The sequence below is a fragment of the Lygodium microphyllum genome, chromosome 28, assembly GCF_053477565.2.
Source record: "Lygodium microphyllum isolate KBCC chromosome 28, Lygodium_microphyllum_v1.1.10, whole genome shotgun sequence".
Taxonomy (NCBI): domain Eukaryota; kingdom Viridiplantae; phylum Streptophyta; class Polypodiopsida; order Schizaeales; family Lygodiaceae; genus Lygodium; species Lygodium microphyllum.
The window spans coordinates 121,844,059-121,859,283 of NC_141162.1; the positions used below are offsets into that span (position 1 = coordinate 121,844,059).

General features: G+C 42.5%; 2 protein-coding genes across 2 annotated transcripts; both read right to left on the reverse strand.

Annotated features, from left to right (window-relative positions):
* Nucleotides 1-8,084: 8,084 nt before the first annotated feature.
* Nucleotides 8,085-14,703, reverse strand: LOC148011932 (glycine dehydrogenase (decarboxylating), mitochondrial-like). The gene is made up of 15 exons (XM_087670945.1): nt 13,215-14,703; nt 12,880-13,125; nt 12,650-12,727; nt 12,461-12,561; nt 11,435-11,630; nt 11,241-11,323; nt 10,888-11,073; nt 10,553-10,666; nt 10,295-10,447; nt 9,455-9,646; nt 9,301-9,378; nt 9,049-9,174; nt 8,765-8,863; nt 8,558-8,675; nt 8,085-8,479 (listed from the first exon to the last, which is right to left on the reverse strand). Exons 6-15 carry the CDS (start codon nt 11,262-11,264, stop codon nt 8,388-8,390), a joined length of 1,182 nt encoding a protein of 393 aa, XP_087527071.1. The 5' UTR covers nt 11,265-11,323; nt 11,435-11,630; nt 12,461-12,561; nt 12,650-12,727; nt 12,880-13,125; nt 13,215-14,703; the 3' UTR covers nt 8,085-8,387.
* LOC148011933 (glycine dehydrogenase (decarboxylating), mitochondrial-like) lies at nt 11,313-14,423 on the reverse strand. The gene is made up of 6 exons (XM_087670433.1): nt 13,215-14,423; nt 12,880-13,125; nt 12,650-12,727; nt 12,461-12,561; nt 11,435-11,630; nt 11,313-11,387 (listed from the first exon to the last, which is right to left on the reverse strand). Exons 1-6 carry the CDS (start codon nt 14,421-14,423, stop codon nt 11,313-11,315), a joined length of 1,905 nt encoding a protein of 634 aa, XP_087526559.1.
* Nucleotides 14,704-15,225: the final 522 nt, after the last annotated feature.

The following is a 15,225-nucleotide window of genomic DNA, read 5'->3' on the forward strand; positions in this document are numbered from 1 at the left end:
TCTTCAAAAATCAAGTAGACTTGCATACATTAATCTACGTTGTCATATAAAATGTGAGATCAGTTTCCTTTCTTTCAGGTCATTGACTTTGATGGAAAAGAAAGTCGCATAAATTGAAATGTGTTGTGTAAAATACAAATTATAGCGGTTGAGTTCATTGTTTTCATTGTATCCTTTCGTGTTTCACATGTTTTGCTCTAATGGTCCTTGATGGAAAAGCAATCACAATATGGATCATTGGTGCGTATGTGGGCTCTGTCATGTGAAATGTGAATTCAATTATGGGGATCATTATTACGCCTTTCTATTTTTGCATTTCAATGTCATGTAAAATGCGAATTTAGTGGTTGGATACATTGTTTTCAATGTATCCTTTTTCCTTTCATACATTCTTCTAGGGGTCCTTGATGATCACATAACCATTTAGGACTATTGTTCAACATTGTGCTTTAGTGATTTCTATCTTTTAATTTTGTGAATTTGTTTGCCTTTGATTCCTTTTCTCTCTCTCTTATCCATTCAAATTTTCATTTTTCCATCCTTGAATCAAGTTAGGGTTTTGAATTCGATGGGACACCAATTTTGGCCTAGGACACTAATTTTGGCATCAATATAGAACTATTGGGGCTTAGGGTTATGGCAGAGTTGCGAAGGAATCTACACACTCCAATGGGTATTTGTACTAATTAAAATATGTGTATAATATGAATTTAATGGGACATTCCTTTTGACCCAAATTTACCACCATTAGGTTTTTATTTATATGTTATATTATTCTCTCTCAAGTTTGTAATGGTTTATAGGTACTTAACTTTTCATGGATTTGTGAGATAAGTAATCCTAATTGTGTTGCTTTAGGTTCAAATGGAAAGTAACCTATTATTACATGCTCCAGTGGATAGTTGTAGTAACAAAGACATGTGTCTAATATGTATTCAATGGGACACCCCTTTTGACCCAAATATACCACCATTAGGATTTTCATTTATATGTGAGATTCTTCACTCTCAAGTTTGTTTCGCTTTTGGAGCTTAGTTTGGAGTGTCGTATGATACACGAATCTAGTTATATGGTTGTTTACTTCCCTTGGCTTTTTTTCGTGTTTCGTATATTTTGTGTAAAGTTGCTAGTTGATAAACGGGTTTATTTTTATATTGTTGGAGTTTGTTATGTTGAGGTATGGCTAGAACTAAGACTACTACAAGGAAGTACAAGGTTGATCCTAGAAAAAATTCTGAGAAGATCCAAAGGATGTATGTGGTGAAATTCAACCAGAGGTTGAGGAGCTAGATGAGATATTGGTGCCCCAATAGATTTTGGCACATAAAGAGAGAAAGATTAGAGGTAAAGTTTTCAAAAGATACTTGGTGAAATTTGAGAATTATTCACCAATGGATACTAAATGGAAGGAAAAGAGTGACTTGGCAGAGCACTCTCAATTGTTGTAGTTTTACCTTGAGTCTTTTTAGTTAGAGCCAAGCTCAATCAAGTTCAATACATCAAGGGTCCAAAGCATGGCATGATACTCGAGGGAAAGGTAGCACTTCCACTCCTTCAATGATGGAAAACTCTAGTATATAGTGGAACTCAAATGTATTCAGTATGCACCCAAGATGTTGTGATGATAGTATGTATGCCATCAAATCACTATCCAAGGTACTAGTCACTACATTTGGTATGCATGTGGTATGGTTTTTCATCAACAACTCTAAAACATATATTTGTATCGACTTGCATCAATGTATGATCATTAGAGAGATTGATTATCAGCTGTTGGATTTTAGTGGATGATCATCAATTTGTCGATTGTATTCAAATGGTTTTATGGACAATTGTGTGCTCTAGGAATTCCATTAATAGTTCAACCATGGTTTATGCTTGCTTCATGCTTTACTATGGTTATTTAGCTAGAACAACTAAGAAACATGAGTAATGGATGCATCCTATGAGTTTATGGTAGCAGTTTTGGATTTTAGTTTTATATGTTCGTTAGATTGGTTGGAAATTTTCATCAAGTATTTGGCATTAGCATGATTGAGTGATAATGGCCAATATTATTCTTACTATGATGCCTTTGGAAAGGTTCTAGTGCAATATATTTTGCTCGAACACATGGGAGTGAAATCGAGGAAAATTACAAGGATTTCAAGGGGGAGGTCTATCATGAGGATGTGAAACTTTGATGCTTTACTTAGCATTTGATTAAGAGTCAATCAAATGTGCAAATGTGACTTGCATATGTGATGTGTAAGTTAGTTATTTCACATAGTGAGACTGAGGATCCGAAGATGCTAATGGGTCTCAAAGGCAAAAGCTATAATAAGTTGTATTTAATAGGTATTAAGTGGTACATGAAATTAGAAGTGGGTCTAGATCACTTAGTTAGCCTTAAGTGCCAATGATCATACTGGGGATTGGGTATGAATGAATTATTTAATGCCATTCCAAGGACTAATGAGTGCTTAAGAATACTTGGGTAATAAATTGGCCTAGCCAATTTGATTATTGACTTATCAATTTTTTTAGCAAAAATAATAATTATTAAATTAACTTAATAATGTTGAACATCCTAAAAAGTGGATTAGAAAGGCTACCACTTGGCAAAACTTTCCCATGCAAGTGAAGAAAAGGCTATTGGAGACTAAGATAGGGTCACTCTAGTTGTGCACAAGCACACACACACAAAAAATACTATTATTACTACTACAAAAGCTATACGCCCTTTCCAACCAACAAGAGACCCTCTAGGAGTTGACAATCTACCTAGAATGATCTACAACAATAAGAAATAACCTAGGAAAATGTTTTGCAACTAGGGACAACAATTTGGGTCTAAAACAACACATTTAAGGTTTCCAAATAGCTGATGACAACAAGAAATATATTTGGAAATAGAGCAACAACAGATATGAAGAGTTTCTCACAAAGGAACTTTGAAATTACTCTCTACAACATTCTCTCTAATCTCCCAATCATTTCTCACATTTCTTCAACAAATTCGGACAATTCCAACTATTGTGGTGGGGATTGTGAAGAATCTCTATCGTAAACCCCAATTTACAGCGAAGTGTAGGGTTTGACAACCACCTCAAGAAGTGTGCTTAGATTTGCAAGCCTAGGACTTAAATTTTAACAATTTATAGCAGTTGATATTTGAAATTTTATAAGAGATTCAAGAGACTAGCTAGCCATCAATGATTTTGGGATGAATTCATCACCCAAGGAGCACCTTGAAGGCCAATTCCCTGAGTTAACCAAGGGGCAAATTCGTTTAAAGTTTGCTGGTCATTTGTGCCAGCAAGAGTTAATTGGAAAGTGAACAAAGATTCAAAGGATCTCATTGTATTCCATCCAAATTGCAATACAAGAAAAAAAAAATTGCAAGCACGATTTTTGGAACCAATAGGCTGCACAGCGTATTGTGCTAGATTAAGTGGTAAATTAGCATTTTCCCTTTATGCGAATGTTATGCTTACTGTATTATTGCTTGATCATGTTAATTACCACCCTATCTAAAAAGGAAGACAGGTCTCACAACACATCCCAAGCTTTATTCTATTCGCCAAGATGGTAGCTCGCCCTTGGAAAGTAGTACACATATAATCTCCTTCGACAAGCAAATTATATTTGGTTTCATGGCTCTTCACACACTAGGTTGCAAGACAATGTTACTACTACAAACCCCAGGGGCATATCCACACTTGAGCCTACCCAAAGTAGGAGCAAACACTTGTGTATCCTCACCTTTTTCAAATTCAGGAACCATATCTTAACCTTCATCAAGAATAGAGATTAGAGACAATTTCTTTGCTGGGCTACCTTGTAAGGGAGCCATACCGATGCCCAACATTTCACTTCAATTTAACCCTTTGATTTCATGTTGCATGCTTCCAAATTCCAAAGTTGCTTGATTGTTCCCAAGTTGCCTGAATGTACACGGTATCATCCACGTGAATTGGCCTTAAATTTGGTTTCTAGTCAGTATGTCTATGAACATCCTTGGCAAACATCCATCGTCTACACTGTCAATGGGGCGGGGGCGGCGGGGAATGCACAAGCCCCTCTCGAAACCTCCCTGCTAGCGACACCGAGATCCGACCCAACCCACCTCTCTCTCTCTCTCTCTCTCTCTCTCTCTCTCTCTCTCTCTCTCTCTCTCTCTCTCTCTCTCTCTCTCTCTCTCTCTCTCTCTCTCTCTCTCTCTCTCTCTCTCTCTGTGCTAGAGCAGCGAGCGTAGCAACAAAGCAATAGGAGCAATGGCTGGAGCAATTGGAGTGGCATGCACAGGCCCCTCTCGAAACCTCCCTGCTAGTGACACCGAGATCCGACCCAACCCACCTCTCTCTCTCTCTCTCTCTCTCTCTCTCTCTCTCTCTCTCTCTCTCTCTCTCTCTCTCTCTCTCTCTCTCTCTCTCTCTCTCTCTCTCTCTCTCTCTCTCTCTCTCTCTCTCTCTCTCTCTCTCTCTCTGTGCTAGAGCAGCGAGCGTAGCAACAAAGCAATAGGAGCAATGGCTGGAGCAGTTGGAGTGGCATGCACAGGCCCCTCTCGAAACCTCCCTGCTAGCGACACCGAGATCCGACCCAACCCACCTCTCTCTCTCTCTCTCTCTCTCTCTCTCTCTCTCTCTCTCTCTCTCTCTCTCTCTCTCTCTCTCTCTCTCTCTCTCTCTCTCTCTCTGTGCTAGAGCAGCGAGCATAGCAACAAAGCAATAGGAGCAATGGCTGGAGCAGTTGGAGTGGCATGCACAGGCCCCTCTCGAAACCTCCCTGCTAGCGACACCGAGATCCGACCCAACCCACCTCTCTCTCTCTCTCTCTCTCTCTCTCTCTCTCTCTCTCTCTGCTAGAGCAGCGAGCGTAGCAACAAAGCAATAGGAGCAATGGCTGGAGCATGGCATGCACAGGCCCCTCTCGAAACCTCCCTGCTAGCGACACCGAGATCCGACCCAACCCACCTCTCTCTCTCTCTCTCTCTCTCTCTCTCTCGCTCTCTCTCTCTCTCTCTCTCTCTCTCTCTCTCTCTCTCTCTGTGTGCTAGAGCAGCAAGCGTAGCAACAAAGCAATAGGAGCAATGGCTGGAGCAGTTGGAGTGGCATGCACAGGCCCCTCTCGAAACCTCCCTGCTAGCGACACCGAGATCCGACCCAACCCACCTCTCTCTCTCTCTCTCTCTCTCTCTCTCTCTCTCTCTCTCTCTCTCTCTCTCTCTCTCTCTCTCTCTCTCTCTCTCTCTCTCTCTCTCTCTCTCTCTCTCTCTCTCTCTCTCTCTGTGCTAGAGCAGCGAGCGTAGCAACAAAGCAATAGGAGCAATGGCTGGAGCAGTTGGAGTGGCATGCACAGGCCCCTCTCGAAACCTCCCTGCTAGCGACACCGAGATCCGACCCAACCCACCTCTCTCTCTCTCTCTCTCTCTCTCTCTCTCTCTCTCTCTCTCTCTCTCTCTCTCTCTCTCTCTCTCTCTCTCTCTCTCTCTCTCTCTCTCTCTCTCTCTCTCTCTGTGCTAGAGCAACGAGCATAGCAACAAAGCAATAGGAGCAATGGCTGGAGCATGGCATGCACAAGCCCCTCTCGAAACCTCCCTGCTAGCGACACCGAGATCCGACCCAACCCACCTCTCTCTCTCTCTCTCTCTCTCTCTCTCTCTCTCTCTCTCTCTCTCTCTCTCTCTCTCTCTCTCTCTCTCTCTCTCTCTCTCTCTCTCTCTCTCTCTCTCTGTGCTAGAGCAGCGAGCGTAGCAACAAAGCAATAGGAGCAATGGCTGGAGCAATTGGAGTGGCAGCAGGATCAAGAGAGTGGCAGGCGACACATTGGCACTCAACAATGGGTGCAACACCAATGCAAACAGGTGCGATGGCTGCAGTGGCGGCAGCAAGCAGGAGCAACAGTTGGAGCAGCGGGCGGCTCACTGGTGCAATAGGCTACACGGCGGGTGGCACGGCCCGATAGAGGTGGGGGGAGAGAGAGAGAGAGAGAGAGAGAGAGAGAGAGAGAAGAGAAGAAGAAGAAAGGGGGGGAGAGAGAGGGGGGGAGGGGAAGATGATGATGAATGAAAGAACAGTAGACATAGATAAAGGAGAAAGAAGGGGAGAGAGAGGGAAATATATAAGAGAGAAGAAATCAAGAGAAAATTAGGAGGGGACCTAAAAGGAAACAAGAAGAAAGAGAAAGAGAGAGGATTAAAATGGAGGGGGGGAGGGTAGAAATTTTGAGAAAATAGGAGAAAATCGAAAATGGAGAGAAAATAAGAAGCAAAAGAAGAGAGAAGATAAAGAAAAGGGGAGGAGAGAAGTATATATATTTATGCAAGGAATGTGTTCCTTGTGCGCGGATATTAACATATATATATATATATATATATATAGAGAGAGAGAGAGAGAGTAATGTATATATATGACTGATTTTATGATATAATATATAAAAGCTTAAGCTAATGTGATGCTACATATTATATGTAATTAACATATCATAATTTTACCATTTTTATTTTTATTCACCTTATACACATTAATAATAAATAAGTATATAATAATACATATATTGTATTATTATTATTAATGTATTATAAATATGCCAACTTTACACACACATATCTTCCTATCATTATGAAATTACACTCTCTCTACATCATGTCTCATATAGTAAGATTAAATGCTAGCCTCCTCTTTTGCCTTGGCTACATCAATGATCTACATCACCGATATGGGGACAAAAAATGACATAAGGCAAAGGGTATATGTGCATCAATATATTCATAGATGTCACATTGCATTGCCAAAACCCTTATAAAACACCTAGCCCAATGACCAAAGTCCCAATTCCTATTATGCCTTTTGGATTCAAAAACTAATTGTCCCCCAAACCTAATCCCATATTCTACAATCCCAATGCTATCCCTCAAACCTAATGCTAATCCGACTACCTCATCCTCTAAATATAATGCATTGCACAAAACCCTAATTGATTTGTCATACCAAGCACCCTAATCTCGTATCCCCTCTTGAACCCCATAAATCTTACCTTGTCACTCAAAAGGTATACATGCATACATGTGCACACAAGTGAGCATGCATGCATGTGCACACGTGCGCACACATCAACTCAATCTTAGCCCTTTGGCCCTAAGTGACATCCCTAATTCACCATCTCCCCAAACTAGACCCCATGCCCAAAATCCTAACTAGCATATCACCATAAACACTATAATTCTACACCTAACCCAAAGTTGATCCCACCAAGCCACATTTTCTCCCCCAATCCATGGCTAATCCTATGCCCGCTTATGTGTTTAGAGAATATAAGTGCCCAGCTTCCCATTAAGGAACCATGAATTCTCCCACTTCTAATTTCTAATGCTATCTCCTCCATATTGAAACCCTGATTTCCAATGCATGCCCTTCCAAACAATGAATGAGACACACTCGCACACACACAAAAAGAGAGCTAATAACCCCCTTCTTGCCAAGCCAACAACATTTTCCCACAAGTAAATGATTAAGGTAAAGGGAGTGTGTTCATGAATATATTCATACATGTAGCATTTTGCCCCCAAAACCCTAATGCTTCTCTCCAGAATGACAAACCCAATCACTTCAATTCTAAGTTCTACTAATAGTGTCCTATAGTTGACATACTACTATCATATTTAAAAAATCGGCTTTTTTCCGTTCATCTCTTCGTATGGAGCATGTTTATACATACATAAAGCCAAATGAGATGTGCATTTGGATGTGAAGTACCCTCAATATTACAAACATCAGTGCTTTGAACTTAGGTGAGAAGCACTAAGAGAATGCCAACAACAGGCCCGGAGAACGTAGGCGCAGAGCACCTAGCTAGGCACAGAGCACCTAGTCTAGTCAGGAGGGAATGTTGGCTTAGATCAGGGAAAATTGTGCACCCAAGTCTTGGAGCATGGGTTAGGAAAACTTAATGTTCTTTCAAATTGGGAAATATGCAATGTTAGGAAAAACCCCACTTTATGTCCTTTCAAATTGCAAAACATACTCATCTGACATCCACCCGAGAGGTTCCTTTTTGCAAAGCGCATAGACAACAGCATTAAAAAGCCTATCTGCACTTCATGATGATCAGAATAATGAGCCATTAATAGATTGCTGGCTCACATGGAACTAATGTACAAGTTGGAAAAATGCAAGCTGTAGCACTGTACAATATGGTTCATCCAACCGAACATGCATAGCTTACAATTGTGTTGGAATGGTTCCATACAACAGTATCGTAAGAGGATACAAGTATCAGAGCAGACAATGCTGGTCTGCATCATGATGGCTTAACCCAGCTTGTCGTACTAAGGAATGTTACAAAGTGGAAAATACCTTTATCATTAGGTGGTACTGACCAAACTAAACAAGAGTCTGCTGGCAACTTCAAGCAGCAGCAGCCTGTTCTTCGTACTCATGATCTGCAGGAGGAAGGGTGCACACAAGATTGCGATCCCCATAAACATTGTCCACCCGTCCTGAATAACAACCACAAGATTAAGCAACTTCACAACAGACTTGAGAATATTGCCAGGCTTTTGCCAAGGATAGCATACCTGTTGATGGCCAAAACTTGGAGGCACGCACCCAAGCAGCTGGGAAAGCAGCAGCCTCTCTTGAGTAAGACTTTGTCCAAGTATCGGCTAAAACTACTGATGCCGGATGAGGTGCCCCCTGAAACCACAGTTTTACAAGGCAACCATTAATATCAAATCAGGTGCAGACAGAACTTGTTCCCAGGCTGTTAAACCTCGGACTCTCACCTTGAGGACATTGTCATGCACACTGGATGCTCCTTTCTCAATTGACCGAATTTCTTCCCGGATTGAGATGAGCGCATTGCAAAATCGATCTAACTCAGCCTGCAGCCATCAGTAGGGAAAAGATTGCATCACAATATTAACACACGCTCGTATATAAGAACACAATTTTTTACAAGCACATGGAAGCATCCACCTCTCTGGCATAGTACTTTGAGTTAAACTTAACAATGACTACTGCAATGACCTCTTTCAGGTTACTCGGGTGGAATCATATTGGCACATACCTTACTCTCACTCTCCGTGGGCTCTATCATCAAGGTACCAGCAACCGGCCATGACATGGTGGGTGCATGATACCCATAGTCAATCAGACGCTTCGCAATATCTTCTGCCTCCAAACCAGCACTTACCTATGCAAATATACAAGAATTAGTTTCAACCCATAAGTTAATGCATATGTAATCAAGACCATTAGTCCCTCCTACAACATAGAGAATTTTGCAAAGCTCGGAAGCATATCAAAGTTAGTATCAAACCTTGAAGGGTCTTAAATCAATAATAAACTCGTGCGCACATGTACCATTCTTTCCTCGAAACAGCACTGGGTAGTCATTCTGCTCAAGGAAAATGAAAATAAGAGGTAGTCTAAGCTTTTTAACATGCAGAAAATCAGCAGCAGAAGATAAATACCTCAAGGCGCTTTGCCATGTAATTGGCATTGAGGATAGCCAGCTTAGAAGCCTCAGTAAGACCTTTAGAGCCCATCATGGCAATGTAGGAATAAGAAATGGGTAAGATCAATGCTGACCCCCATGGAGCAGCTGAAATAGGGCCTAGTGGTAAAAGCTTTCCCTCTGGTTGAGGAATTCCTCCCGTGGTGATCTGCAAAGAGAACAAGTTAAACTCAACATCAAGAGCTATATTTGAGAACAGAGCAGCACACCACAAGGAAGAAACTAGTATCACCAGAAGTGTTTTCATTATGACTTTATTGTAACCTAAGTGTTTGACAAAATGTCTCCCTCAAGGAGAACAAAAACCTACGACAGCTTCCATCTAGTCTTGGGTAGAAGTTCAAACCAATCAAAGCTTGGGGCCTCCACCAACTCTGCTAAGTATGTGAGCTCCAAAATGCATATCTACTCTAGATACGGTATGCATCCAACAAACATTCTTACAAATACTCTTTTGTTTCGTGCAATTCAGATCTTTGCCTCAGTTGTTGAGTGCCAAAATCTCTCATGTTCATGCAGATGTACTAGCAGATGCTAAACCCCACAATGTCAAGACCTTCACCAAGAATGAAACTTGTCTGTAGAACAGCAAGGATCTTCCTGGACTTACAGACATTATTTCCTCATCCAAAACTGACACCTTAAGACAATAAAGCAGATCTCAAGCTTTTCAATAATTATGAGATTTGGCATAGCCACAGGTGACAGGTATAAATTCAGATGCAAGATTCACAGTTCATGTCTACGATTACAACATAGACACTAACTTGAAAAGTTATCACCCAAAGACACTTACCACAGGGTGAGATGGTAAGAAAGGGGCAAGATGCTTTTTCACAGCAATGGGACCCATGCCTGGACCACCACCTCCATGGGGAATGCAGAAAGTCTTGTGCAGATTTAAGTGGCATACATCCGCACCAATATGTCCTGGACTTGTTAGACCAACCTGATGCAGCATACACAACCACCTTCAGGTTAACATTTTTTGTCATGATGTTAGCTTGTGGAGATGAACTGTCACCCAACTACAGCTGAAACATCAGCTTCATACCTGAGCATTCATATTTGCCCCATCCATGTATACTTGCCCACCATTCTTATGAATTATATCACAAATCTCATCTATGCCATCCTCGTATACACCATGCGTTGAAGGATAAGTGACCTGGATATAAATGCAGTGAGTTTCAGATCAAATCTGGCTAATACACAGCTAGATATTGACAGATGGCAGGCAATTGAAACCATCCATTTGGCAGGGACACAAAATATGAACTCCCAACAAATTTGGGAAAAAAGCCCACAAACACAATCACCCAGAGATCGCCAGCAATACAGAGAGCAACAAGCAAATCAATCCATGAGGGCCTCATCCACTGAACGCACCATTAATGCTGAGAGGTTCTCTTTGTTGGCCTCAGCAGCTTTCCTAAGCTCTTCAATGTTCACATTGCCTTTGTCATCTGTACCAACCGCCACAATTTTCATTCCACACATGGCTGCACTTGCTGGATTTGTCCCATGAGCAGAGACCGGAATAATGCACACATTCCTATGATAATCACCCCTAGACTGCATCACAGATTATCCAATATTCATAAAGTAAGTAAGTTATCTCAAGCAGCTGCCATGTAAGTAATACCATAGTTCTTTGTTCTATTGAAGAATTCTACGAAGATGTTGACGATTATGGTTGCTTCTATCAAATCCGTGGGAGATAACGCCCGAACTGCACTTACATGATGATATGCCCGGATAACCATGAGGCCTGCATACTCTCCATAATTTCACATAAAAGCTTGCCCAGGTCATCAAACATCTCCTGCAAGCAAATTTTGCAATTTATGTGTTAAGTTAGTCACATTCAAACAGCAACAATGGAACCACTGTGGAAGGAACGTTTTCAAAGTAGAGCTCATAGATTAAAACATACCTGGAAACCAGCTGTCTGGTCCACAGGGGCAAAAGGGTGAAGGTTAGCAAATTCAGGCCAAGAGACGGGCATCATTTCAACTGTGGAGTTGAGCTTCATGGTGCAGGATCCCAAAGGAATCATGCTGTGGCATAATGACAAGTCCTTTGCTTGAATTCTATGCAGGTACCTCAACATTTCGTGCTCTGAATGATACCTGCAAGGAATCAGCATATGCAAGAAAGTATAAGCTGAGAACATCATAACAAGCTTACAAGAAAAATCAATGAGCCCTGGGCTGCAACTATTGCAGACAAGGCATCCTCTGACAGCACGTCTAGATGGCTAAAAAATTCTAAGGAGACAAACACCGCTGGGCTTTCTCAGACTCTTATCCTAGATTTGAGTGCATGTGTGCAGCTTACAAACCTGCCAGATACTTTTAAGTATACTCAGTACATAGCAAGCAGACTTCACAGGGTATGGACTCTCACCTGCTAATCAGCTGAGCACATTTCTAAAGAGGTCCAAACCTGAAGCATCTAGTTGTTCAGCATGTATTGGAGCAACCCTGGAGTATATCCCTTAATAACATGAGTTCAACATCTCGCTAAGGAGCAACCCAAGAGCATAATGTTTGATGCCAATTCTACCGCAGCCTGCTCTTAACCGCCTCAAAAATGCCCTCCCAGTGTGCAAGTCAGGACTGGAATTGTTACTCACAAACAAGCATAAAGCTTGTTCCAAGGTGGCAAAAATAAATATCTATCAAATGCCATTACACAGTTTTATACATCAATCAAGAGTCATCACAGCATTTAAATAACATAGTATCTGATCTCTCAACAGACCACCCACCAATTACGGCATTCCCAATCATTGATCGCACTCTGCTTGAATGTTTACTTCACTGGACAATGCCATCCATCCATCCATTCATTAAAAAGTACATAAAATTAGATGACACAGTGCTTGATCCAGTAAATCCCATCACAACTTCATCATCATTAAAAACACATGAAATGCCACTGCACTGCAAACACTCACATGTTAAATATAGGATGTGTCAAATATGGACTATCCCGCTGAAGAGATGCAGGAAGATGAGGTTGTACTTCAGGAGTAAGAGATTGGGCAGTGAAATTCACCTGCTTCCAGATAAGATCCAAAGCACATTGATCAGTAGTTTCAGAACCACCAATAAATGTGTTACATACCAATGCATCAAAAACATACAGGCTTCCCATCGGCAAAGATCTGAAACAGCTCATCAACATCCTCTAGGGTTGTCGTTTCATCCAGAGCAACAGTAACCTGTTGAAATAGAGTTGCAAAGCATCAAACAATTGGACACCTGTTGAAATAGAGTTGCAAAGCATCAAACAATTGGACTTAATCTGGAGCCACGTTGCAAGTTCAACTACATGACTCCATGAACTTTGATATCGTAGATGTAGCATACTTACTGTCTTGGAGTCAAGAATTCGTAGGTTTACACCCTTTTTCAACGCAGCTTCCGAGACTGAAATCGCATCTGACACACCAATCTTGACAGTGTCAAAGAATGGCTTCTCCTCTACTTTCACATGATTGAATTTTTTGAGTCCAGCAGAAAGGGTGCTTGCCAGCCCATGCACTCGCTCAGCAATCTGCTTCAGACCTTCTGGACCATGGTAGACTGCATACATAGCAGCCATATTTGCCAGCAGTGCCTGACAGAAGTTAAAATTGAGTTAGCCTACATCGATATGTTTTTAACATCGGGACAGATCAACCATTCTTTCCACGTTTGATTAATCACCTGGGCAGTACAAATATTGCTGGTGGCTTTCTCTCGCCTGATGTGTTGCTCACGTGTCTGCATAGCCATACGCAGTGCAGGTTTCCCACTGGCATCAACACTCACACCAATTATTCTGCCAGGCATTGATCTCTTGTACTCTTGAGATGTTGCCAGAAAAGCAGCATGAGGTCCACCATACCCCATAGGCACACCAAACCGTTGTGCAGAACCAACCACCATGTCCACACCAAACTCTCCTGGTGGACGTAACACTGTCAATGCCAGCAGATCAGTAGAGACCACTACTTTTGCACCGTTAGCATGGGCTGCTTTTACAGTTTCTGATAGATCTAAAATCTCCCCGTCGGTTGCAGGGTATTGTACCAGAATCCCACAAACATCTTTACCACTGTAATCAAAATCTTTGAGACTGCTGACTTTTATGGTTAAATCAAAACCAGTAGCTCGGGTTTTGCATACATCAATCGTTTGAGGGTGGCAGTGGTCAGCAATCAAGAAAGTCTTCTTCTTGCCTCTCACAACACTACTACACATAGCCATGGCTTCAGCAGCAGCAGTGCCCTCATCAAGCAGGGATGCATTTGACATTGGCATACCAGTAAGATCTGCAATCATGGTTTGGAAATTGAGCAATGATTCAAGCCTACCTTGCGCAATTTCAGCTTGGTACGGTGTGTACTGGGTATACCAGCCAGGATTCTCCAAGATGTTCCGAATAATGACAGGTGGGACATGGGTATTGTAATATCCCATTCCAATGTAGGACTTGAAAACCTTGTTCTTGGAAGCGAGCTTCTTCATGTGTTCAACCATCTGGCTTTCAGTCAAGCCTTCATCAAACGTCGGTAGCTTCATCTCTGGCCTGAGGATTGATTTGGGCACAGTTGCATCGATCAGGGCAGCTAAGCCTTCAAATCCACAGAACTGAGCCATCTTAACTTGCTCTTCCGGCGTTGCACTGTTGTGGCGCCTTGGGAAAGTGTCGCTTGGCTTGAGGGCTTCCACGGAAATGCAGCGTGGACCTGAAACAGAAAAGAATCCTGGACTCCATGGCCTGCCGATTGCAGGCTGGGGGAACGCACTGATCTGAGGAGGAGGAGAACCAATGGAAGCCGGGTGGAGGGGCCGGCATGGAGAAGCGAGCCGGCGGAGGAGCTGCGGTGCTGCAGCCGCACGACGGAGGCGAATGCACAAGGCACCAGACATGGTGAATGGATCAAAACTAACTAGCAACTATGGTTATCAGCACTTGGGCTCTTCGGCAGGGGAGGCACAAACCCTCTCGCAGACAGAAGAGACCTCAGAGAGAGACGGGGGAGAGCCACCCACAAGGGAGGAGGGTGGCAAGCAGTGTGGAATGATCCAACCCAAATGGCCTCAATAAAAATACTAGCCACCCACTTTCTTCGCTGAGACCCCAGCGAGACAGGGGAGAGCCACCCACAAGGGAGGAGGGTGGCAGGCAGTGTGGAATAACCCAACCCAAATGGCCTCGATACAAATACCAGCCACCCAATTTCTTCCCTTTTGCTGGGTTTTTTAATTTTCTTTTGGAATAACAGGACCTCTTATTACCTGGTTTTCTGATGTGTGATGGAAGAGAGAGCGCAGCCAAAACAGGGGATCCCACCGCCTCTTCGCTTTTGCCTTTCCTCTGTCCTTGAAATGGGTTGATGCAGCGACCCTGTTTTGTGGCATAATTCAAGCATCCAATTCACACCTCTCTCAAACCTTATCATTTGCATGTGTTCCTTCTCTGTCTCCTTGGGTCCCACCCACCTGCTGTCCACTCCCTCTCCATCCACAAAACTTCTTGTTGCCTTGGTCCTCTTTGATCCTTAGGAGTTGTAAGGTACAAATCCCTCCACCCCTAATATCACATAGCCCTAATCTCACCATCCTTACCTTCTTCCCCCACACCTACAATAATGCAACCACACATCTCATGACACTTCACCACATCATGCATGTGCTCTCCTATCCTACCTATAGCCTATACACCCTTGGG